At 35.3% G+C, this 25,828-nt stretch overlaps 3 protein-coding genes and 1 pseudogene across 4 annotated transcripts in view; 2 read left to right on the top strand and 2 right to left on the bottom strand.

The window, feature by feature from the left end:
* LOC125830831 (40S ribosomal protein S9-2) overlaps positions 1 to 25,828 on the top strand; it is a 396,173-nt gene that overhangs the window by 334,585 nt on the left and 35,760 nt on the right. The gene's annotated exons all lie outside the window — the stretch shown is intronic.
* On the bottom strand, positions 8,681 to 9,889 carry LOC125830825 (F-box/kelch-repeat protein At3g23880-like). Its single transcript, XM_049509999.1, has one exon. The coding sequence runs from the start codon at positions 9,887 to 9,889 to the stop codon at positions 8,681 to 8,683; it is 1,209 nt and encodes a 402-aa protein (XP_049365956.1).
* Positions 12,033 to 16,803, bottom strand: LOC125830707 (F-box/kelch-repeat protein At3g23880-like; annotated as a pseudogene).
* LOC125830821 (putative late blight resistance protein homolog R1B-23) lies at positions 21,185 to 25,805 on the top strand. The gene is made up of 3 exons (XM_049509996.1): positions 21,185 to 23,829; positions 23,922 to 25,052; positions 25,696 to 25,805. The coding sequence occupies exons 1-2, from the start codon at positions 21,185 to 21,187 to the stop codon at positions 25,003 to 25,005; spliced, it is 3,729 nt and encodes a 1,242-aa protein (XP_049365953.1). The 3' UTR covers positions 25,006 to 25,052; positions 25,696 to 25,805.

The following is a 25,828-nucleotide window of genomic DNA, read 5'->3' as shown; positions in this document are numbered from 1 at the left end:
ATGGGTTTAATCCCCAAGAGGTATGTAAGCTTCCATAGTGTTGGGTTAGTTCACCCACACTCCAATCATGTTATTTTCAATGATATTTCATTCTTGAAGTTGAAAGATTAGAGTTTTTGATGAGTTCTTGATAGGTGTTCTTGAAGTTCATTCTAAATCTTATTGTGTTGGGGTTTTGATGATTTCTTGAGATGAAATTTAGTTACTTGAGTGTTGTTTTGAGTAGATTAGAGTGTAATTAATTTAAGTAATTGAATCCAAGTGATTGGGGAAGAAACCGTTTGATTCTAGCTGAGTTAGGGTGAGAAAACGAGCAAAGAAAGTCATCGAAGTTTTCTGGGTTGGGCCTGGCGTGTCACGCCAGCCAAAGCGCCCCAACCACTTCTCTGAACTTTAGGGGCTGGCGCCCCGCACCACTCAGAGTGCCAGGGTCGCCTACCCCCACCCGTTAAGTACATTTTGTGCTACAGCCCTTCCTATCTGATAGAAAAGGATCCCATGATCCTGAACCAATCTTACCTGGGATTGCAAATCCCAAGTTTGTCTATGAAGAGCGGATCTAATTGTAATTCTAAACACTCTAAACTACTTCTAAACACCTAGAAATTATTCATAACATGAATCATAACCTTGAATTCATAATTCAAATTTAAGTAGAGTTAAGAGTTAAGTTTTGAGAATTCTTTTGAACATTCTAAGGAAGTCCCTTGAGTTCTTTTGTGGAGTCTTCTACAACTTCTAGTAACTTGTTTCAAGACCTAAGTAAGTGAGCATGAGAATGAGGAGAATGTATTCACGAGTCTACTTTGTCATCATGAGATCTTTCATATCATTAACCATAACTCTTGAATTCATAATTCACATTCAAGAGAGAGTTAAGAGTAGAGTTTCAAGGAAGACTTTGAGTTCAATGGTGAATCCTTTGAGATCCATCATCGATTTGAGTTAAGTTTGAGGAAGTAAGTAAGAGAAAGAGAAGATTCGTATACATGAGTTCCATGTAGTTTGTAAACCTTCGAGTCGAGTCGTTTATGCCCATAAATTCCGCATGGACTCCTTAAATTGAGTATCATTGAGAGGAGTAGTATCTTCAAGTTCTAAGTCTTGAGTATTAAGTTCATAATCCCCTTTGATATTATATTTCTAATCATGGGACTATTACATGTTACCCATGAAGTCCCTGAGTTGAAGTGCTCATGCCCATAATTTCGCATGAACCCTATAAGTCGAACAGTCTTGAGATGAGAAGTATCTTTGAGTCCTTGAGTTGAGTAGTTCATGCTCATAATTCCGCATAAACCCTCTGAGTTGAGTATTCTTGAAATGAGTAGCATCATTGAAGTTCTTGAGTTCCAAGTATTGAGTTTTATCTATGGTTATTGAATACCTTGCATTGAGTCGTTCACGTTCATAATTCAGCATGAACCATATCTTAAGAAGTCTTTTACAAACGTTTTAACTTTGTTTTAAGACTTATGTTTTGAGTTAATCAAAGAGTAAAGTTTGAAGTTCATTTCTTCAAAAGAGTATATTGGGAATATGTATTCCCAACAAGTAAAATGTTTTCACATTTAAAAAAGAAAGGAAACCTTGATTTCCAAAAGAGCCTTTGGGCTAGTTTTCAGTTAAAGAGTAAATGTTTTCACATTTGAGCAAGAAAGGGAACATCGATTCCAAGAGAGCTTTTAAGCTAAGTTTTGAGTAATTATCTCAAACCAAAGATAGAAGTTAAGTTTTTAAAAATATGAGCTGAGTATTTTGGGAGTAGTATTGAGCACCGATATGGGGACAAGTTTGAGTCTAGATAACTCGTGTCTCCATAAACCATGTAGCCATCATGAGTAGTAAAGGATCATACTTTTTAGATGATTCCTTCAGTGTTTTTTAGCACAGACTAGTGGATCCACTTAGTTAAGGCGTTCTATATGACGACAAAGTATATGACAGTTCTGGCAGCGTGGGTAAGACGTTGTATCATCACTTAGGCTCATAGTGGTAGTTGTCGGTTAAAACTCCCATAGATATTATATAACTTTATTATATGAGTAAATTTGAGTTTGTTATTGCATTTTCTTTAACGAACTAAGTTGTTTTCCACTTCTTTAAAAGCTTTCATTATATCTCATGTGTATTGTTGCCTTATATTGAGTTGAGTATCCAGAGTTGAGTACCCAGAGTCAAGTATCATATCTTTGAATTGAGTATCTAATCTTTTAGTTAAGTTATCTTATTTTCTAGAGTTGAGAAGAGGTAAGTATGTTTCTTTTTATCAAGTTCAAGCTTATGTGTATGCTATAGAATTCCCCTTATATGCTCGTACATTCAACGTACTGAGCCATTTGGCCTGTATCTTTTCATGATGCAGATCCAGGTATTCAGGATCATCAACAGGAGCTTCGTTGATACCACATGGAGTTCGAGTTAGCTATGGTGAGCCTCCTAGCTTCCAGAGGATTTCATTTACCTTTGAGTTATGTCAGTTGTTAGGATGTCGTGGGTCTTGTCCCGACGTCCATCTTTGTCATTTAGAGGCTTCATAGATAGACAGTAGAGTTTCAGAAGTCTATTCATTTATTTTATTAAATGTTTTAAAGACTTAAGTTTCCTTTTTTATGGCTAGTTGACTAATTTATTTTTATTCAGAGTTTCTCATTTGAGTTAAAGTTTTATAATTGAGTTTCATGAATTTTTATTCTGTTTTAAGCTTTGTATGCTTGAGTTAGTCTCCCGCTTGTAGTCATCCAAGATGAGGGTTCTCTTGGGGACCAACAATGGTTCTCGAGTGCCGGCCATGTCTAGGGTATAGGCTCGGGTCGTGACATTTGAATTCTTGAACAATAATGTATCGGACAGAGTTGATTTGAGGGAAAAGTAGAGAATTTTATATTTTTATTAAAGAGTATGGAAATAATGAGAATATGTAAATTAATGTTGTGTACTTCAGTAATTTTTCCGGGAAAAAAAAAATAGGCTAAATGCCCAAATAGAAACAGTAGCTACGCTGCAACTAAGAAAGAAAAAGAAAATGGTGAATTTGAGAGAGGGAAACGCAGTGGCTAACCAGCGGCATTACAATAAGGTGTAATTTGGAGACGAGGGTAGATGAATAAGTTACGTAAATTGGCTGAAGTTGGGAGATTAAGCATCATATTACCCTTGACCTGAATAATTAGAATATAGCAGGTTGATGGAAAATCAGAAAGTCCAAAAGGGTTGGAAATAATTGCCTTAGTCTATGAATTAGACGTAATGAGGAAACTAACTCGAGATTGATATGAATGTGATTATAGATTGACCAAAGGAATTCGTACGAGTAATCGAGTGGCAAGCTTGGTAATTCGACAGGAGTACTGTGAGTAGTAATCTTACCACAATTTGTATTTCACAAATTTCATGATTTTTACTTGGTTTATAAAGTAAATGTGTTACCGACTGTTTTGAACTTGCATGTGGGACAAGTCTTTTACTTATACTGAAAATATTATTTGAGATGATCTCATTTTTATAAGATATGATTACTGTTATTGGAAGGGTTTTACACTTATTTGAGAAATGGTATTTTGACATGTGATTGTTATACATTGAAATAATATGATTTGATAAGACTTATATGTTCTATTCGGTTTTGAAATGCTTCTACGGATTACAAGAAAAGTATAAATGGGAGTAGACCTTGATGAACCTCGTAGTTAACGACGGGTTCGTTAGACCTGGTGAACCTTGTAGTTATAGATTACTGATAATGCCCTTGCTAGTGGAAGGTAGAACTAGCATACCGTTACCAATATTCCTCGAGTAGGGATCTACCGATATGAATACTTAACTCATTTATAAGGAGTTCACCGTTATTGGTTACTTCTTAAAGAGAAGGCCACACTGATTACATGATTCATCCTTGGAAACCTCCCAACTATAAGATTTGATATGGAAATATTTTTAGAGTTTATTTCTGAAAGTTCACATTGATTTTGCTTCCACGAGACAAATAAGATTGAATATTGTTACCGCTTCTGAAAGGACATTGATTTCATCATTTGATTATTTTACTAGCTTATTTTCTGACTTGTCCCTCATTAAAATGGTTGTGGTTAAGTATTATTACTGTAACATCCGACAATTTGAAATAACTATGAAGAGGCTTAGAATTGGAAATAGTCATTTTTGGAAGGAATTAAAAATCTGGAAATCTGGCTAAGTATGGAAAATAATGAATTTTTGGCCAACTTTGAACAGTTGTAACTCCTAGCTCAGGATGAGTTGGGTGTAGTTCCAGTTATCTTTGCAAAGTTCGTGGAATGATCTTTCCAACGCCATCGAGTTTGCTTGTTTCCGAGTTTGTATGAGCGAGTTATGCCCTTTGAAAGTTGGGCAGTTGGCAGGGAATCCGTCCGGAAATTTGTAAGGGTATTTTCGTCTTTTCCCTAGCCTTGTCTTTGGATATATATTAAGTTGTAAGACTGATTTGTGATCAGTTTTCTTTTTTAAAAAAGAGTAAGAGTTAGGGTTCTTGAGAGAAAAGGAGAGAAAGGAGAAGAAGAAGCAAGATTTCATCAAAAGATCGTCGTGGATATCGTCGGGGGTGATCCCTATTAGGTATGTGAGTTCATAGTGTTGGGTTGGTTCTTTCCCCCACACGCCAAGCTCGTTTAATTTCGAGAAAAGATTGAATATGTTTGTTGAAGTTGTTGGTTGTAATTGTTGAAGTTGTAGTTGTGTTGTGTTGAAGTTCTTGTTGGTTTGGTGTATGTTTCGGGTGATGTTTCTGAGTTGAATCTATTGTATGTTGAGAGGTTTATGGTTTTAAGTGTTTGGGGCTGGAAATTTTGAGGTGTAGAAGGTTTAGAGTTGGAGAAAACTAAGGAGGAAAGTCGAATTTCGGGGAAAAAGGGTGGGGCGTCGCGCCTGTCAGCGCGCCCCAAGAGGGGTTCTGAACTTTTCCCCTTGGGGCGGCGCGCCCTTCAGTGCGCCAGCATGTCCCCTCTGAAGTTTTTGGTTTGGCGCTCCGCGCCTCTCAGAGCGCCAAGTTTTCCCATTCTTTTCCCACTTTCTCATGCATGTTCCTAGGTATTGTACCTATGTTTTATAGTTGTTTTTGACACTCCAAGGTATGTCTAAACATCAAGAACTCATCCATATCATGTGATCAAACACCTTGAATTCATAATTCCAATTCAAGGAAAGTTAGTTTCCAAGTTAAGTGAAGTTAAGGGTTGAGTCTATAAGTTCAAGAAGGGAGTCAAGCAAGTTTTTAAAGTTAAGTCAAGAGTCTTTATTGAATGTTTTAACTTCATTTTAAGGCTCAAGAGTTTCAAGTTAAGTAAAGAGTAAAGAGTCAAGAGTTTCAAGTTAAGTCAAGAGTTTCAAGTCAAGTAAAGAGTAAAGAGTTCAAAGTTGAGTTCATTTCTCAAAAGTTATTAGGGAATGTATTCCCAAAGAAGTTTCTAAATGTTTTTACATTTGAGTAAGAAAGGAACTATGATTCCAAAAGAGCCTTTGGGCTAGTTTTCAAGAAAAAGGAACATCGATTCCAAGTGAGCCTTCAGGCAAAGTTTTGAGTAATTATCTCAAATAAAGAAAGATGTGTTTAAAACACTTATGAGCTAAGTATTTTTGGGAGTAGTCTTGAGCACCGAATTGGGGACACGAGTTCATATAAACTCAGCTCTCCATAAGAATCATGCGCCAACATGGGAGTTAACGGGTCATACTTTTAGATGAATATGTAAGATTAAGCTAGCGGATCCACTTAGTAAAGTTAGCTTCCTATATCACGGCAAGGTATAGGATGGTCCTTGGGCAACGTGAGGTAAAACGTTATATCACCACTAGGGCTCATGGTGGTGATTGTCGGTTAAAGAATCTCCCACTAAAGTTATATTACTTTTATATAAGTAAAGTTGAGTTGTTATTGTTTTATCTTTAACAAGCTAAGTTGTTTACATTGTTTTACAAGCTTTATATATTGCATGTATCGTATTGCTTTATATATTGAGTTCACTTATTCATGAGTTGAACAGAGCCAAGGTAAGAGTTCCTTTGTACTTCTTCCAAGCTTAAGTTGTGGTTTAGTTTTCCAACTCGCATACTCATACATTCAATGAACTGATGCCAGTTGGCTTGCATCTTATTATGATGCAGACACAGGTACCCAGAGCCAGCATCCGATTCGCCGTTGATCCAATTAAGTACTTCCGAGTCAGTGGTGAGCCTCTTTGCATTTCGGAGGACTCGGTTATTTTGTTCTCTTAATTTTTGTTTTATTAGGATGTTGTGGGGTCTGTCCCAACATCCATCTCAGTATTTTAGAGGCGTCATAGACGGTCAGTCAGTTAGTTAGGAGTCTCTCATATATGTATATATGTAAATATTCTATTTTGAGACTTGAGTTGCCTTTTTGGCCAGATTTTATTTCAGTCAGGTTGTTTTAAATCCTTGCATTGCATTGAGTTTTCCGCTGAGTTAAGAAAGCCAGGCCAATGGTTCGCTTGGGGGACAGCAATGATCTTCAAGTGCCAGTCACGTCCAGGGTGTAGGCTCGGGGCGTGACAATTACTCATTGAGCTAGCGTCTCACTCCTCGCTAATTGTTTTTACAGAGAATTCAAGTGGTATTGAAGAGGATTTCATTAACTAGAGAGTGTGATTTGGTAGCATCTGGTGATCCCCGTGTTGCTTCGCGTGGCAAGAGAACTATTGATTTGGTATGGGTTTTTTTAACTCTTAGAGTCGCTCCATTTGTCATTCTTTTATTTGAGTCATGATTATTCCTTCGTATTGTAGTCAAGTGACTAGTTTTGAACTTCTTTTTCGTATTTAGAGATGAAATTGGTAATATTGAGTGACAATTAGATCATCAATGGATATTATGTTTTGGTTTATCATTGTTATTATTTGTGTGGTGGATTTCTGAGATAGGGAAAATTCAGGATAGGCCTAAAAATAAAGAAAACTCTGTCTGATTTTCTTTAGATTTATGTTAAGGCTTGCTTTGAGATTCTTTCCCCTTAGCACCGGTCACGGACCTAATTTGGGTCGTGACAGTATTACAATGGGATTGAGAAGTATCGCCTAAATTCTTTGATCCGGAGCATTTCCATAATTGCTAAGTTTAATTGATACAAATAATAATACTCTTTCACCCCGAAAAGTAGGGAACAATCCACAAGTCGAAATCAGTTATATGAACCTATGATATACATTATACAAGATAGAACTACAAGTTTGATACTAAAGATAACAGAGATATGATGGAGAAAGAAAACAGATCATAATAAGGCTTCGATCCATGCAGTTGGCAAGTACTGATGAGTGTTCAACATTAGCTTCCACTTCCTAAAATACAATAGAACAAAACAAGTTAAGGTTGCATCTCTCAAAATTTTCGTAAAAAACTACCAAAATAGCCACCTAGTTTAAGCAAAAGCAACAACATGGATGCGAGTGAATCGTCATTTCTCATTGAAGCTCTAAGCATATCATTAGTGAAAAATCGATAGGATATGAGTAAGGCTGGGCACCGGACCGGAATGGGATCATCGGACCGGAATGAACCGGTACCGGACCGGAACGGGATGGTTTGACCGGGTTGTTGACCGGTACCGGGATGAACCGGACCGGAACTACCGGGATGAAGGCTCAGTTCCGTCCCGTCCCACTATATACCGTGATAGAACCGGGACGGACCGGAACGGAACGGGATGGGATAAACGGGACGGCACATATAGCTATTTCAAAAAATAATTATTTTTTTTGAGTTATTTTGAATTACGAAAATACGAATGTTTTTTTTATTTTTCTAAGTTATATTCGTTTATAGTAATTAAGTTTTAAAATTTATAATAATTTTACTTAAGTTTATTTTAAAGATATTTTTTTTAATTTTTACGTATATAAGTTTGTAAGTTAAGTTTAATAAAGTTTTTTTTTTTAGTTTTTGAGCTTATGTAGTTATGTTATAAGTTTTAAAGATTTGAATCTTTTGAAGTTTATAAGTTATTAAGTTATACTTATAACTTGTAAGTTAAATAGCTTAAGTTTGTAATTTTTAAAAAATTAAATAAACAAAAAAGAAATGCTAATAAAAGTAAATAATGAAAAAAATATTATTTTTTATTTTAATTAAAAATGATTTACCGGGACCGGAACGGAACCGGAATGAACCGGGATGAACCGATACCGGTATACCGGTACCAAATCATGGTACCGTTCCGTTCCGTGTACCGGTTCAACGTATCCCATCCCGTCCCGAATACTACCGGACCGGAACGAACCGGAATGGTACCGGAACGGACCGGAATGGTACCGATACAACCCGTTCCGGTGCCCAGCCTTAGATATGACCATATTTCCTCTTCTTCAATGGCCATTCTCAAATCCACTTTTCATCCCACCATCTTCATAGGGTCCCTTTGCTTTATCCCCTTCAAATTGACAGACTCTCTTCCAATAAGAACTTTTTGTTTCATGAACTATGATCATGTTATGCTAAAAGTAGGAAGGCCTTAACTATAAAGTAAGTTTACCATTTCAGTAGTAAAAGAAAATCTAATTGAACAGTAATAATTTAATTACATATAGGGTGAATTAGAACTTCAGCAGCAGTTCTTTAATGCTTTGCATTCAATGATGTTTTGCCCTATATTTGACAGAAAAAGAAGTGCAAAAAGAGCATATCAGCTAAACTAAGCAGAATTCTTACCGGATATCATTAGGGGATTAACAATGCTTGCTGCGTAGGTTTCTGCAGGATTGCATCCCTCAACATCAGCAGTGTGCTCTAGTATTTTTGTTGAACCATCAAATATCATGATTAATCCCGGAAGCGAAAGTAAAATGTCACCCTTTTCTGACTGGCTAAGGTGTATAGAAAATGTGAAAATGAGTGCAGAAAACATAACTAGCACAGTATTTTGAGGATATTCGATGGTGAACAGTTTCATCCATGATACACTGCAATCTTTCCAAATCCAGACATCAGAAGTCGCAGTACCTAGATAACATGTATACATCACAGAAAGGTCACTTCCCACAACTCCGAGTTTGAATTTGAATTTAGAATTAACTTCTCCACAACTGGGAAGTTCCAAGCTTCCCCATGTCTCTTCTGCTACATCAAAAGAAATGATGTTGTACACATCGTAATTACCAATATGAGTAGATGCAGCCCAATAAATCTTCCCGTTAACAAATTTACCCGAATGATTTAGTAGAAAGACTCCCTGAAGCTCGTCATGGAGTATTGTCCAAGAATCAGTCCTCAAACTGTAAATGCTGATCACAGTCTTCATTTTGGACACATCATCATTGTAAGAATTACGATAATAATCCACAAATACAGCTTTATAATCGTCACTAGACTCATCGTATCCAAAACCATATTTGTTATAGAAAGAGGTGCCCAATTTGGGATAAAGTACTTTCTTTGACTTTTTAAGGGTGGGATTCCATATATATGTCTCCCTCGCATAATTGCACAGACAAATCAACCCATTAACAGAACCGACAAAGAAAACTTTTAAATTGGGAGAATCGATGAGAAGTAGCTCCTGAGCGATTTGTTGTTTGTTAAAGAGGGGAGTGAGAGAACAAAACTTGTATTTTCCATTGATACCTGGAAACAGTACTAGTTGATCTGTTTTTAATTTGAGATGTGTCTTCACGAAATCAGGGCTAGAGATTAGTTGATGCCATGATTTTGAAACAGACATACATTTCAAGAGAGACTTTGGGGGCAGCCGTAAGAGAATGTCTGTAAGGATTTCATTCGGGATTATGATTTCAGTTGTTGTAGAAAGTGGAGTGAAAACGAAATCATACCCTGAAATGAATTTGAGCAGAACGGTGTGAATTACCTGATGAATCCAATCGCGAAAAGTAAGAAACGAAAACATGGTTGGATGTTTTTTTTGTGAAGTGAAGCAGGGCAGTGAATAGTTGAAGCAGAGCAGAAGTGTCTTTGACATATAAAAAAATACATGATAAGTAAGTTGTTACACATATTTTCTTTGTGCGAATTAATGAAGTTTGACAATAACTTTTGTTTTTTTATACTGTATTTAGTATGAATATTAATTATACTCTCTGTTTTTAATACTAAAATTGACCAATATTTTGTTCTGATTTCTTTTGAACTATTCTCAAAAATTAACACTTTTGAACTCTGTCAGATATTTATACAAAATCCTCTCACACTGTGAGACTCAATCATGGCTTTAACTAATTTCATAATGCACCTTTAAGAGGTCGATCCAATCGTAAGATCAATACTGATGGATGTTCTCGTGGTAATATGGGAGTTAGCGGAGCAGGGGGGGGGGGTCATCAGAAACCACAGGGGCATAAAAAATAACAAATTTGACAGAAACCATGGCGTTAATTCATGGAGCAAGCAAAACAGAATTTGTGTACAAAAGTAGAACTACAAGTCTGATACTAACAGATACCATGGATAAAGCAAAAGAGAACATTGTTCAACATCAGCAAGCAAGAAGCATCCGTAATGTATCATAATAAACATAAAAAACAGATATGTCGAGGCTTCATAGTTTAGATCCACGCACTCAGAAGACAGCAGGTACGGGTTAGTGTCATTATCTTCTGCTTCCTGAAATTCAATAGTACAAAACAAGTTAAGGTTGCATCGCACAAAATTTTCAAATGACCAGAAAAAACATGAATAAAATATCCACCTAGTTTAAGCAAAAGCAACAGCATAGACACAAGCATATCATTTCTCAATGTAAAGGGATGGTTCAATCAACTGATTAGCAATGACATCTAAGCAGCACTATGTTGAAACTTCAAACCTACTGCAACTCTAACTCACCACAATTTCCATATATACATATCGGTTCTGTTCCTTTTTTTTGGGTATATGCACAGAATTTAATCCTCTGGATGCCTTTTGATAAAAGCAAACTTGAACAAAAAAAGTATATCAGGAATAATTCGCCAAGACGTTGTCAAGAGTGTTCATATATAGTTGGTTTTAAGGCTCAACTATCTACACCAAAGGTATAAAAGAAGGAAACTCTTCGAGATCAGAAAAGAAAATGAAAACAGAACTTTTCATACTTCAAGGTAGACCATCACACCACATCCTTCTGAAAGCACGTCCTATTATCCCTTACCAACAATTTAACCGATAAAATAAAACCTGCTCATATAAATTACAACACAAAAGGAGTGAGGAAACTTAACGAAATGGAAGGAAAACTATGGGAGATCAAGGTTCAAATCTCTTCTCGTCTAAGCCTTGATGAGCATAGTAAACCAATACCTCATTTTGATTAAATCAGGTATTGGTTTGTAGACTTCCTTGAAAACAAAGTTAAACATAATTTAACCAAACAATAAAACACATACCTCATTTAACTAATGCCTTTTTTTCATAGCTTGCCTTTACTTTAGTATATAACACAGCCCTAAACACAATGAAACCTTAATATTCCACACCTTACAAGATCACAAACAACCAACACAAATCTTTCCTAGGCCTGTCATAGCAAAACCAAGTTGGTACAAATTTCTTGAAATGAAACCAAAAATACAAGGTTCAAAATTGGACTAGTCAACGTGCACAGAACACCTATTGAAGTCAAAGACCTACACAACGAAAAAAGCAGAGCTAGTCAACGTTCATTTATGTTGTGTCTACAAAACTGTTATGTGGAAAGACTTATTCCTAGAGTGGATCGATGATAACGTGCCTCGGAAATCATCAGTGTCCTGAAATTCCCAGAGTGTATTTCTCTCCCGGACTCCCCTCTGATATTGCAGACTTTATTTCCAAGAACACTGGTCAAGATAATATATTGAAAAACAATATATTACCACCTAATAACTTTTTGTTTCATGAATCATGATATAATAAAGAGGAGAAACGCTTACAAGCTATACATGCAACTATGATGTATGGATTCGTATATATTCAATGTTTTGTTACCTTATCAGGAAAAAACATATCCTATATTTGACAAAAATGGAAGTACAAAAGAGCATACCAGCTAAAGTAAGCAGAAATCTTACAAGTAATCAGCTAAATGATTGTGAGGTTTCATGGATATGACGTCCCTGGCTAGATATCGTTAGGGGATTAACAAGGCTTTCTACATAGATTTCTGTAGCGTCGTATCCCTCAACAGCAACAGTGCGCTTCAGTTGTCTGGTTGAACAATCATATATCATGATGGCTGATCGAAGAAAAAGAAAAAATTCACCATTATTTAGCTGGGGAAATTGTATAGAGAATGTTCTACCGGGTGGACAAGGCATATATAGCTCAGCATATCGGGCACAATTGATGGTGAACAATTTTGTCTAAGATACATTAACTCCGCAATGCTTCATAATCCACAGATCAGAGGTAGTAATATCTAGACGACAAGCACAAATCAGAGAAAGATCACTTCCAACAACTCCCATCATGTAATTAGGACCGACTTTTCCACAATTGGGAAGCTCCAACATTCCCCATGTCTCATCGGCCAAATCAAGAGAAGTGATGCACAAATTACGATCACCATTCCCGGTGCCAATAATCGAATTCCAACAAAGCTTCCCATTGACAAATTTATCCAAAGAATTTAGCAGAAATGTATCCTGAAGCTGGTCATGGAGTGTTCTCCAAGAATCATTCCTCAAACTGTAAATGTTGACCACAGTCCTCAGACTCGGAGTGTTCCCACTAACATAGTAAAAATGAACAAATACAACTTTATAATCGTCATGTAACTCATCGTATCCAAACCCCCTTCGACAATCTAAGTAACCCGTAGCTTCTAACTTAGGTAATTCCCTTGACTTGCTAATTGTTGGGTTCCATAGAAATTTTTTGTCATCCTGATAGCACAGACAAATCAATCCATTGGCAGAACCCACAATCTCAGCAGAAATAAAAGGGATATCAACGGGAGAATCCACTTCAAATAGCTCAACCAGTTGTTCATTGTAAAACACAGGAGGAACAGAACAAGACTTGAAATTTCTGTTGCTGCCTGAAAATATTACCCTATGAGTATGATTAGCAGTTAACTTGAGATGGATGTTGACAAAATTAGGGCTTGAAATTAGTTGATACCATGATTTACTACCCCTTTTCAGCTTACGTGGCACTATTCTTGAAAAAATTGTCAACACGCGTTGGGCCCACAAGATAGTGCCACGTAGGCCGAAAAGGGATAGAAAATTATATATAAAATAAATTCGGGGGTAATAGGACCTTAGTAAATGTTAGGTGTGTCTCAGGGTTGGGCATAGGCTGGGGGTACTTATGCATTTTCCCTTAATTTTTGCTTCTTTTTTTTTACCCGATTTCTTACTCCCTCCCTCCGTTCATCTTTACTTGTACACTATACTATTTTAGCATGTTCATCAATATTGTCCAGTTTACAAAATCAATAAATAATTTACTATTTTACCCTTGTTATTTATTTTTCAATGTTTAAATGACTTATATTTAATAGGGGTGATTTGATATAATTACCCCTATTATGTATTGCTTTTTAATTTTTGTGTCAAGTCAATAGTTGACAACTATAGAAGGATAGAGGAAGTATTTCGTGAAAAAGGAAAAAGGTCAAAATTTGTAACATTCGACAAATTGAAATAACTATGAAGAGGCTTAAAATTGGAATTTTATTATTTTCGGAAAGAATTAAAAATCTGGAAATTTGGTTAAGTGTGGGAAAAAGTGAGTTTTTGGCCAATTTTGAGCAGTCATAACTCCTAGCCCAGGATGAGTTAGAAGTAGTTCCAGTTATGTTTGGAAATCCCTTGGAATGATCTTTCCAACGCCATCGAGTTTGCTTGATTCTGAGTTCGTATGAGTGAGTTATGCCCTTTGGAAGTTGGGCAGTTGGCAGGGAAATCCGTCCGGAAATTTTAAGGGCATTTTGGTCTTTTCCCTAGCCATTTCTTTTGGGGTTATATTGTTGTGTTAGACTGATTTTTGGATCATTTTGTCCCAGTTTAAAGAGTGAGAGTTAGGGCTTGGGAAATAAGAGAGAAAGAAGAGGAGAAGAAGAGGAGAAAGGGAAGACCAAGCAAGGAGATCATCGTGGATTTCGTCGGGGGTGATCCCTATTAAGGTATGTGAGTCCATAGTGATGGGTTGGTTCTTTCCCCCACACGCCAAACTCATTTTTATTATTGAGAAAAGATTGATTGTGTTGTTGAAGTCCCTTGTTGATTTGGGCATGTTTCCGGTTGTGTTTTGGGTTGAAATCTATTGTATGTTGAGGGATTTATGATTCAAAATGTTTGGGGCTGGAAACCTTGAAGTTTAGAAGGTTTAGAGTTGGAGAAAAGAAGGAGAAAAGTCGAAGTTGTCGGGGAAAAGGGGTGGCGCATCGCGCCTTGCAGAGCGCCCCAAGAAGTGTTCTGAACTTCACCCCTTGGGGCGCCGCGCCCTATAGAGCGCCTCAACTGGCCTTCTGAGCTTCAAGAGTTGGCGCTCCGCGCCTTGCAGAGCGCCAAGGACGCCAAGTTCCCCCATTCTTTTCACACTTTTTCATACATGTTCCTAGGTATTGTACCTATGTTTCCTAGTTGTTTCCAACACTCCAAGGTACATCTAAACGTCAAGAACTCGTCCATAACATGTGATCAAACACCTTGAATTCATAATTCCAATTCAAGGAAAGTTAGTTTCCAAGTCAAGTGAAGTTAGAAGTCAAGTGAAGTTAGAAGTCAAGCTTAGAAGTTAAGTAAGTCAAAGCAAGTCTTTAAGGTTTTCCAAGAGTCTTCATTGAACGTTTTAACTTCTTTTTAAGGCTCAAGTTTCAAGTTAAGTATAGAGTTCCAAGTTAAGTATAGAGTTCCAAGATAAGTATAGAGTTCCAAGTAGAGTATAGAGTTTCAAGCTAAGTAAAGAGTCTCAAGTTTCAAATCGAGTAAAGAGTATCGAGTTTTCAGTTAAGTCAACAGTTTCGAGATAAGTCAAGAGTCAAGAGTTGAGTTCATTTCTCAAAAGTTATTAGGGAACTAAGTATTTCCCAAAGAAGTTTATAAATGTTTTCACATTTAAGATGAGAGGAAACTGAGATTTCCAAAAGAGTTTTGAGAAGTTTGAGTACTATCTCTTTTTGAGAAAAGATGAGTTTTTGCGAAAGAGTTTCTAAAACATGATTAGTATGACAAATCATGTATGTCATCAATATTTAAACAGTATGGTCTCTAGATATACCATCAATGTTTAAGCAGTATGAATATCCCGAGTCATCAATGATCATATTGAAAATATGGTTTTGATTTGTTCTTTTTAGAAAGAGTTATCAAGAGCCTTTGGGCTAAGTTTTGAGTAATTATCTCAACTAAAGAAAGATGTGTTTAAAACACTAATGAGCTAAAGTATTTTTGGGAGTAGTCTTGAGCACCGAATTGGGGACACAAGTTCATATTAACTCAACTCTCCATAAGAACCATGTAGCCAAACATGGAATTTCTCGGGTCATACTTTTCAGATGATCACGAAAGTTAAGCTAGTGGATCCACTAAGCAATAGCGTTCTATATGACGGCAAAGTATAGGACAGTTCTGGTAGCGTGGACAAGACGATGTGTCACCACTTAGATTCATAGTGGTGGTTGTCGGTTAGAGAAACTCCCACAGTAGAAATTGCATGGTTCCTCGAGAAGTTCTACTTAGTGTGGATGGGGGTATGGGACTTCATTCATGCATTGCACAAGTAGACTTTGAGAGGAAGCATGGTATTTTCATGATATTATAAATATGATTTTGACGTTATGTTTTAAATAGTTTTGTAAGCTTTATATATATTGCATGTGTCTCATTGCTTTATATTGAGTTCAGTTATTCATGAGTTGAACAGAGCCAAGGTAAGTTCTCTTTTGTATCCCTTTCAAGCTTAAGTTGTTGTTTAGCGGTCTAGCTCGCATACTCGTACATTCCATGTACTGATGCCAGTTTGCCTGCATCTTATTATGATGCAGACGCAGGTACCCAGGATCAGCATCCAGCACGCCATTGATCCAGTTGAGCACTCCAGAGTCAGTGGTGAGCCTCTTTGCATTCCGGAGGACTCAGTTATTTTGTTCTCTTAGTTTTGCTTTATTAGGATGTTGTGGAGTCTGTCCCAACATCCATCTCAGTGTTATAGAGGCTTCATAGACAGTCAGTCAGTTAGTTTTGAGTCTCTCATCTATGTTTATATGTAAATATTCTATTTTGAGACTCGATTTGCTTTTTGGCCAGATTTGTATCATTTAAGTTGTCTAATAACCTTTCATTGTATTGAGTTATTCGGTTGAGTTAGGTTTCCGCTGAGTTAAGAAAGTCAGGCCAAGGGTTTGCTTGGGGCCAGCAATGGTCTCCGAGTGTCGGACACATCCAGGGTGTAGGCTCGGGGCGTGACAAAATTACTCCTCAACTTTAATAATTTTATGAGAAAAGTGATTACAAGGGACAAAAAAGTTTCAAAACTAAGAAAAAGTGACAAAAGTCTTAATTATTGGATAAAAGGGTGATATTTCAAAGATAAGTGTTAATGATATTAATTTTAAAACGCTCAAGTTTTATTATTTATACAAAGACCCTATTTTCTCATTCCCGCCACTACCCTATTCCCTCCCCCTCCCCCTTTGTTGTCATCGTCATTCATATCCCTTCTACCATCGGTATAACCATCATCATTTCATCCACTACTATCGCCACCTCCTTCTACATCACCACCACGTTTTTGTCCTCCTCCACTAATACTATCATCTCCTCCTCTACCACCACCCCTTCCTCCTCCCCTTTCATCATCGCCACAACAACCATCACTTTTTCTTCTACTGTCAATCATCACCACCAGTTTTCTTATCTACCAGACTACCACAATCATTATATCCTTCATCAGCTCTTCTTTTATCGCATTTTTTGTTAAAAAAATAAACAATTATCAAAGTTGTTATAGCAACTATTGATGTTGTAACTGTTGTTGATGTTGTTGTAGCAACTGCAATAATTGTTACAACTATTGTAGCAACTATCATAATTGTTGTAACAATTATCGTAATTGTTGCAACAATTATCATAGTTACTTGATTTTTTGCAGAATTATTTTCAATGACTTGAATATTCTTTTTTTGAAAATTCTCAAAATCAAAGCAAAACGGTCTGAAAATATAAAAGGAAGAAAAATGTGATTAAAAAAATGAACAATAGCAATGGCGACAATGGTGACTACAATGGCGAAGAAGAAGAAGAAGAAGAAGAAGAAGAAGAAGAAGGGAGAGAGGCAAATCTGGAAAAAGAAAAGTAAAGTAAGACTGAAAGATTATAAGAAAGGGGGAATTTCAAAACTTGAAGTTTGAAATAAGAAGGAAGACTTTTTAAAATTTTAATATGTACCCCAAAGATTTTAATTGCTCTAAACAGGTCCATGTTACATTTAATTATATTTGATCAAATTAAATCTTTTTTTAATTGAGAACTTTTTTGTCACTTGTTACTCTAGTTTTATCTTTTGGTATATTATCCGGTCATTTATAACTCTGTCACTTTAAACTACCACTGATACTCTCTCTTCAATTGGATGAAAAATTTTAAATCAAATGAAATTAATCAATTTCAATGAAAATTATCTGATTCTAACTTCTAACCCGAACCCGACTCATCATACTAAATAAACTCGTATCTAATTAAATCTCCAAAACTTATCTCTCCTATTTTCTTAAAAAAACAATCTTCAACTATCTATAATAGAACACATGGATATATCATATACGAATAAAGTATCATAAAGAAAACTTCAACCCTTCCAGAAAAACACACAATCGTCTACAATACCACTCTGGTATGTATCATTTATTGACATGATTTCATAAAAGCATATACATTTCTTTAAAAAAGATACTACTTAATCCTCAATGATATATATATATATATATATTGACATGATTCCATAAAAGCATATACATTTCTTAAAAAAAGATATTAATTAATCCTCAATGATACTCATATGATATATATCATGTACTGATAAGGTATCATAGAATATTAATTCATTCATTAAAAGGACACTTATCAATCCTCTATGATACCATGGTATATGTCATATACTGACAAGGTATCATAGATGACCGATTCATTCCTTTAAAAAATGGAAAAGAGTTAAAATTGTCCTTAAATTATATGAAATAAAAAAAAAATGTCCTCTATTTATAGTTTGGTCCAAAAATGCTCTTGTCCTCAATACTTTGGTCCAAAAAAACTCTTGTAGTTAATAGTTTGATCCAGAAATGCACTTATTATTAAAAAAAACTTTCACCGCATTTATTGTTATTAAAATGGGTTAAAAATTCTTTTTTCCGGTAAATATATTGTTTTTTTTTCTTTTTAAGCATATCTTGTTTATGATAAAAAAAAATATTACTTTTAAAGAACCTTATTCTTGTTTTCTTTTTTTAACATCACTTTAACTAATAAAATGCAGGAAATAATTTTTTTCTTCTTAATATTATTTTATCAATTAAAATAAAATAATTTAATGTAACCTTTGATGATACATGTCGTATATATAAGATCATAGTAAACTCATCATAATGTTCTTTTAGATAACGATAAAAAAACAATTGATGTCATAGTTGCATAGATATAGTTATTAGACTGTGATACTTAGCAGAACTTGGGGTTTCATGTCCAAGCTTGCTGGCTTGATGTTTCGAAATGTTCATTCTGGTAAATAAAATATTTACTTACCAAAAGAAATGATAAAAAAAAAGGTTCATCTATGCCATCAATTAAATGTTTGGCTCATTCATGTCATTTTTATTTGAGAAAAGGTTCATTTATGTCATTATTTGTTAATTGAAATGGTATATAGCATAGATAAACCTTTTCACAAAGTTTGATGGCATATTTGAGCCTTTTCCTTTTTTAAAAAAAAAAAATAATTAGTGGCGTGGCCGAATCATAAAAATAATTTTACAAAATTTGATTATTTTTTTTTCAATTAACAAATAATTGCATGGATGAGTTTTTTTCTCAAACGAAAATAGCATAGATGAGCCAAACTTTTAACGGATGGTATAGATAAGCCTTTTGTCAAAGTTTGATGGCATATTTGAGTCGTTTCCCTATAATAAAATAAGAAATATTTTTAATTTTAATTATTTTTTTAAAACTAAAGTAGGATAAATAAGAAAGATATATATATATATATTTGAAAAAGGATATATTTAACCATTAAGTAACATTTTTTGGACCAAACTATTAATTGTAGGAATTTTTATTCGATTTCACTATGTGTGAAGGCATTTTGACCCTTTTCCGTAAAAGATCACTTTTCATTCTTTTATAATACTCTCGCATGATATTGTCACCTTAGCAAAAAAAAAAGTCCAGAATAAGTATCACTTAGAAATTCAAGACAAAAATTAGTATGTTTTTTTAACTATAACGTTTCTTATACTTTATCTTTTTAATAGTGTTTAATTTTCAAAAACATTTATTAAATGCAGATAGTTTAGTAAACTACACATTATATATATATATATATATATTTCTTAATGAACATGATTTTTGCTAAGATAACACTTATTTTGAAATGAAAATTATTACTAAGAAAACATAATCTAGAAAACCCTTATGGAAAAATTATGTAATTACACGACTTAAGATAATATAATCTCTAAAAATCTCTACCATTTGAATTAATTACAAAAATCTTTTTTTTCCTTCTCTCTCTTAACATTTGTATACATCACTTCACTTTTATCATATACATTATAATTTTGTTTGTACACAATGTATCTAGTACAAATATTATTGTTGATACATAACGTCAATTATTTCAAATCAAAATCAGTATAAATTTGATTTTATAGTTATGTATCTGATATTTAACGTATGTATTGTTTGTTATGTATCGAGCAAAGGAGCAATATATCTGTGAGTTTTGAAAAATTGAAATTATTATAATTTAGGAAACTTTCGAAATAGAATATAATTAAAGCTCAAATTATTAGAATTTTTGTACTTCATACTATATTTATTTCAATTTATCATCCCAATCCTTATACTCCACATAATTTCATCCAAACACACTTCATCATCTAGTCATTTGATTCAATGTATCAAAAGAGTCTTTTTGTAAGTTTCTTGGAAGCATCTTTATATATGGTACCCTTTAATTTCCACAACTCATTTGTATTCTAGTTTTAACTCATTAAAATCTAGAATCTAATTAAATTCCACAAAAGGGTGGCTATCTATCTATGGATCATTTTGGTGTTTTAATCATTAGTGGTCGGTTTTATTGTGGACTTTGTAATGTGAATTACTTGGTCTAGTTAAAGTAAAAAGTCAAACCATTATTTTATTCATTAAAAATGATAATGAAAAAATAAAGAGATAAAAGGAACTTTCATTAGTGCATGGGCGGTCATAGAGGATAAGTCAAATGAGTTTATTCGAACTCAATAATTTTAATTAATTATAAATTAGTAAATAAAATGTGATGCTAAAACTCAAGTTCGAATTCCTAAAACTTAAATTACGTGTAATTGAATAACTTCGATTGTTACCAAAAGTTGAGACAAGGATCTTGTTTTAGTTTTGTTTGGATTGTTATTACTTATTCATGTATTGTATCATAAATATTGATACTTTTAAGTAAATTGTTTTGATTATTCTATACCTTTTTTTAATATTTTGTTGTATCATATTGTTGAAATTAATTGTTATGAAATGAAAAAATATGGTGATCGATTTGGTCTAATCACGTTATTATTTTCTTCTTCTTCCTTTTTCTCATTTTTTTTTAATTTTATTTAACAATTTTACTGTCTTTTATCCTTTTTTTATATATAAAAATATATCTACAATACAATACAATAGATACAAATTAGGGTAAATTCATCCATATGTAATATATTGCAAACCACACAACATATATTAGGCTAGCCTCATGCGACAACCGACAGGTTCGACTCAGAAAATTGAGGGAGTTGATCCCGAATTATATGTGTGGATGACCACCCTCCAAACCAACTGAGCCTCAAGGGCTAATTATAATCTTTTCATTTATGTTGCAGTCAATTATTTTGACTTACTAGTACTTTTATTTAATTTTAAATATCTTTTTAAAGTTTGACTCAAAGGGAGTATAGGTAACAAGTAACAATCATTCAAACAAGCTGTTAGCTGCTCTCCTTCTTCCCCTTCCCGCAAATTCAAGAAACATGTTTTCCGGCAAATATTTGTCTTCAAAAAAACATCACCCGCTCGATTTTTTGCAGCGAATTGAAGACGAATGGGGTAGTTACATGCCGGAGACTATAAAGGAACGAATTTATTTACTCAAAACAGAGTTCAAATTCATGGATATTTTTCTCAGTATTCAGAGCTTCACTGATGAACCAAACATGCTAAATGTCACTCAGAAAGTTCATGCTCTGTTTCAAGATTCCGCATTTGATGTATCAAAAATATATCAAAATCTCAATCGCCTTACTTCCCTGCTGCAAAACAAAATTCGGGTGACTAAGATGGAAATCAGAGCTAATTACTCCTTCTTCTCCGGAATTGCATTGAAATTGCCTTCGCTCGAAAAGAGTGGGGTTGATAATTCCAAGTTTGTAATGAAATTCATCAATGGTGTTGTACAGAATCTTCACGAGTTAGCAGAGATTGATGATCTCTGTTCTCGCGAAATACAGGAGGTTTTAAAAGAGCTGAAGTTGTTGAAGAGTCTTGTAGGCTTTTTATCAAACAGGTGGTGTGCTGAGCCTCAGAGCGTACGTACTTTCTTCGGTCATGTTCTAGTTGTGGCTGGGTTTGCAGCAATGGTTGTCTGGTTGTACATGCCCAGCTATGACAATAACAGAGATCAGGATTTGGTTCCTGGTGAGATGAGTTTCTTGCTTTCTTATCTCGTGCGGATGAGGATTAAGCCTGTTAATCCGTGCATCCGCAAAATCTATGTGGATGTACTACAAGCTTTGAAATGGAAAATGCAATCAGATTTGTCTATGAATATCCAAAATGTGTATGTAGCTGAGATTGAAGCTGGCTTTGTGGAGACTCTCATGCACAACTTGGAGGAGATACGGAGTATTAGTACTCTTAGTCGGATAGAGTTTTTGAATCATCAAATGGCGACCCTTGTGGAGATGCTCAAATTCTTGAGAGCCAGTCTGATCCATTTGCCAACACTGGGTCTTGAATTTCATCTTAAAGATATTGATACTGTCATCATTGATGTGGGACTTCTCGTTTACTCGTTATATGATAGTGAGGAGCAGGAGGAAGTGAACCAAAGACTATTTATTGATTTGCCCAAAAGCATTCAGCATATCAAGGAAGTGATCTTCCTCGTGAGTCGAAAGGCATTTCAATCTAATTTGCCTAGGGTTCATGGACTAGGCTGTGTTGATTTCCTTCTGAACAACTTGAAGGAATTCCAAGACCGTTATTCAGATTCACATTATTCTTTTGTTAAGAGCCAACTTCAAGTTATTCAGAAGGAACTCGAGGGCTTACAACCTTTTCTCAAGGATGTGGCGGAAGAGTGCTACAATAAGCATGAAAGGCTCCAACATTGTGCTGCACTATTAAATGGCAAAGCTTATGAGGTGGAATATATAGTTGATGCTTTTATTAGAAAAGGAGTTCCTGAATGGTGTCTTGTTCGTTGGCTCTTCGACATCATAAAGGAAGTTATACTTATCAAGGAAGAGGTCACAAAGATTCAGGAAAAGGAACTTTTTAAGTTTGCCTTTGTATTACATGATACCTTGGATACCACCCCTGCTCATATATCATCAGAATCGACTAACACTCCAAGGATGACCGGTGAAGAAGTTGTCGGTTTTGAAGATGTTATGGAAAAACTAAGAGAACAACTAATAAGAGGAACCAAACAGCTAGATGTTATCTCAGTTGTTGGAATGCCTGGATTAGGCAAGACAACTGTGGCCAACAAACTTTATTCTGACGAGTTAGTTGTCTCTCGATTTGATATCCGTGCAAAATGTTGTGTATCCCAAGCATATTCACGTAGGAGTGTGTTACTTTCCATTCTACGTGATGCCATTGGTGAGTCTCCTACTCTTACTAAATTGTCTACGGATGTATTAGCAGATCAGCTTCGCAAAACTTTATTGTGGAAAAGATATCTTATCCTTGTTGATGACATATGGGAAGCTAGTGTTTGGGATGATTTAAGATGTTGTTTCCATGATTCCAATAATGGAAGTAGAATTATCCTAACAACACAACATGCTGATGTTGCTGAAAATGCTAAATCTGTTAGTGATCCACTTCATCTTCGTATTCTTAATGATGATGAAAGTTGGAAGTTACTAAAACAGAAAGTATTTGGTGTAGAAAGCTGCTCCGTGCTCCTTTCAAATGTTGGGCAAGAAATAGCAAACAAGTGTAGGGGGTTGCCTCTTTCAATTGTTTTGGTGGCTGGTATGCTAACAAAGATGGAGAAGAGTGAACAATGCTGGAAACAAGTGGCTATGAATTTATGTACTAACGTTCTCAGCAACTCGAAGGCCATCATAGAGCAAAGTTATCAGAATTTACCTTATCATCTAAAGCCTTGCTTTCTTTATTTTGGAGTATTTTTGGAGGACAAAGAAATCAACATTTCAATCTTGACATGGTTATGGATTTCAGAAGGATTTATAAAAAGTCGTGATGACAAGAGTCTGGAGGATATAGCAGAAGGCTACTTGGAGAATCTTATTGGAAGAAATCTAGTTATGGTTGCTAAATGGGGTTCCGGCGGTAAGATCAAAACATGCCGTATTCATGACCTGTTGCTTTATTTCTGTAAGGAAAGAGCCAAGGAGAAGAATCTTCTACTGTGGATGAAACGGTAATACACTATTCAGTGTTAAATTATTTGATCAATTCATCAAGCAATCTGTATTTGAAAGTTAATAGTTTCTAGAATTTCTATCTTTACAGGGACCAAAATGTCAATACGTCTTCCTCTATTTACTCTCACAAGCAGCTTGTTCAACGTCACATGTCCATTAATTCTCAAGTGGTTGATCTTGTGGAATGGAGCTCACTTGTTGGCACTGTACGTTGCAGGGAAGATAGAAACAAGGGTTCCTTTTCAATTGTTCAATTCTCTCACATTTACTTCAGATTTCTAAAAGTGTTGAATTTGGAGTTCATTGTAATTGATTCTTTCCCAACTGAGCTAATTTACCTGAGGTATTTTGCTGCACGAACTTCTCAGAAGTCAATCACATCGTCCATAGTCAATCTTCGAAACCTTGAAACTTTGATAGTCAAACCGATGGGAGGAAAATTGATATTGCCACTTACACTTTTGAAGATGGTTAAATTGAGACATCTGCAGATACATAGCAAAGCTCATTTTTCCACTTTAAATGCTGCGGAAGAATTGCTTCAGAACTCAAAATTCGACAATTTGATAACTCTTTCCTCTCCAACTTTTTGTTGTGTGAGGGATGCAGAATTGATGTTGAGAACACCTAACCTTCGAAAACTGAGATGCTCATTTGTTGGTTGGGGTTATCCTTCTCATGTAATGAGCTCCCTAACACGGCTTGAGACACTCAGTATTAAAATGGATTCTTGCGGAAGTTCTCTATCCAACTTTCCACCAAATCTCAAAAAATTGACTTTGTCGAACTTTACCATGTATTGGCTGCAATCAAGCATTGCAATGCTTCCAAACCTTCAGGTACTCAAGCTGGTAGCAGTATTTTTCTCAAAGGCCGAATGGGAAGTGACGAGTGACAAGTTCCATCAACTCAAAGTTTTGAAAGTAGTTGATTGTCCTTGTTTTAAAAAATGGAATGTCTCTGACGATGCTTTTCCTCGCCTTGAACACTTGGTACTGAGAAGATGTCGATATCTCGAGGCAATCCCTTCTCGCTTTGGAGACATCACATCTCTAATATCCATTGAGGTGAAGTCATGCAAAGAATCGCTTGTCGAGTCAGCCATGGTCATCAGGGAATCACAAGTTGAAGAGATGCAGAATTATGATTTCAAGGTCTTCATCAACAAGTAGAAATATCATGCCTCATTCCTCAAACACTATCTCGAGTTTGGTATCAGGTATGATTTTAATCTAATGAAAACTGAAGTTCGACATAATTCATTGTATACTTGCCTATAGTGTATTCGTTTTGACACCTTGTCTAAAGATTAAATCTTAATCATTTTGTGGGACTCATTTGGCACTCTTTTTTTTGGAACTTTTGACTAATGTTTACTCATTTACTCTCGAGTCTCAACCATGAGATGTAACTGAAAAAAGATGCTTTTGGCATTCATCTGTACTATGTGTGTAAGGCTCTTGCTAATTAGAAGTTAAAAACAGTGGAGATGCATTTTCGACTCTTATGAATAGTTGCCTTCATCAGGTCCCCCACTATGTCATGATGAATAAACACGGAGTTACTATTGTTAGGACTTAGTAGCATGCCATGATTCATGTTTGAGTAGTTGAAGAATTTAAGTTGATCATTTAAGTGGTAATGAATTCGAGTGTGAGGAACCAGTAAGCTTTCTTTGTTTTGCATGGTTCTTGCACTTGAACTATTCCTGTTGGCTACAAAAGGTTGACTGCACTTGCTTGTTCAAGATAGTTGTTGTATTGCACATTGCACTATTGCTTAACTTAGCTTAAAACATGTTGTTTTTGCTTTACAGTGAATAACCATTCCAGAAATAGAAGAGACATCCGTCTTTCCCAAAGAACGTGGTAAAAGACGTGATGGATGGTTAAAATGCTGAAGCTTCTGATCAACCACAGCAGAGCATGGAAGAAATCATGAAGATCATAATGAGGCTAGGACTCTGGACAAGTGTTGAAACATCGAGAGTCCAAA

Source organism: Solanum verrucosum, unplaced genomic scaffold (assembly GCF_900185275.1).
Source record: "Solanum verrucosum unplaced genomic scaffold, falcon-dt-bn FXZP01000154.1, whole genome shotgun sequence".
Classification (NCBI taxonomy): domain Eukaryota; kingdom Viridiplantae; phylum Streptophyta; class Magnoliopsida; order Solanales; family Solanaceae; genus Solanum; species Solanum verrucosum.
The sequence above is the reverse complement of the archived record's forward strand: the minus strand, read 5'-3'. Positions and strand labels throughout refer to the sequence as shown.

Bases quoted from the DNA above. Each gene is read 5' to 3' on its own strand.
- LOC125830821 (XM_049509996.1), top strand. From the start codon at position 21,185: ATGTTTTCCGGCAAATATTTGTCTTCAAAAAAACATCACCCGCTCGAT. The intron at 23,830-23,921 runs GTAATACACTAT...CTATCTTTACAG, and splicing joins CTTCTACTGTGGATGAAACG to GGACCAAAATGTCAATACGT.
- LOC125830825 (XM_049509999.1), bottom strand. From the start codon at position 9,889: ATGTTTTCGTTTCTTACTTTTCGCGATTGGATTCATCAGGTAATTCAC.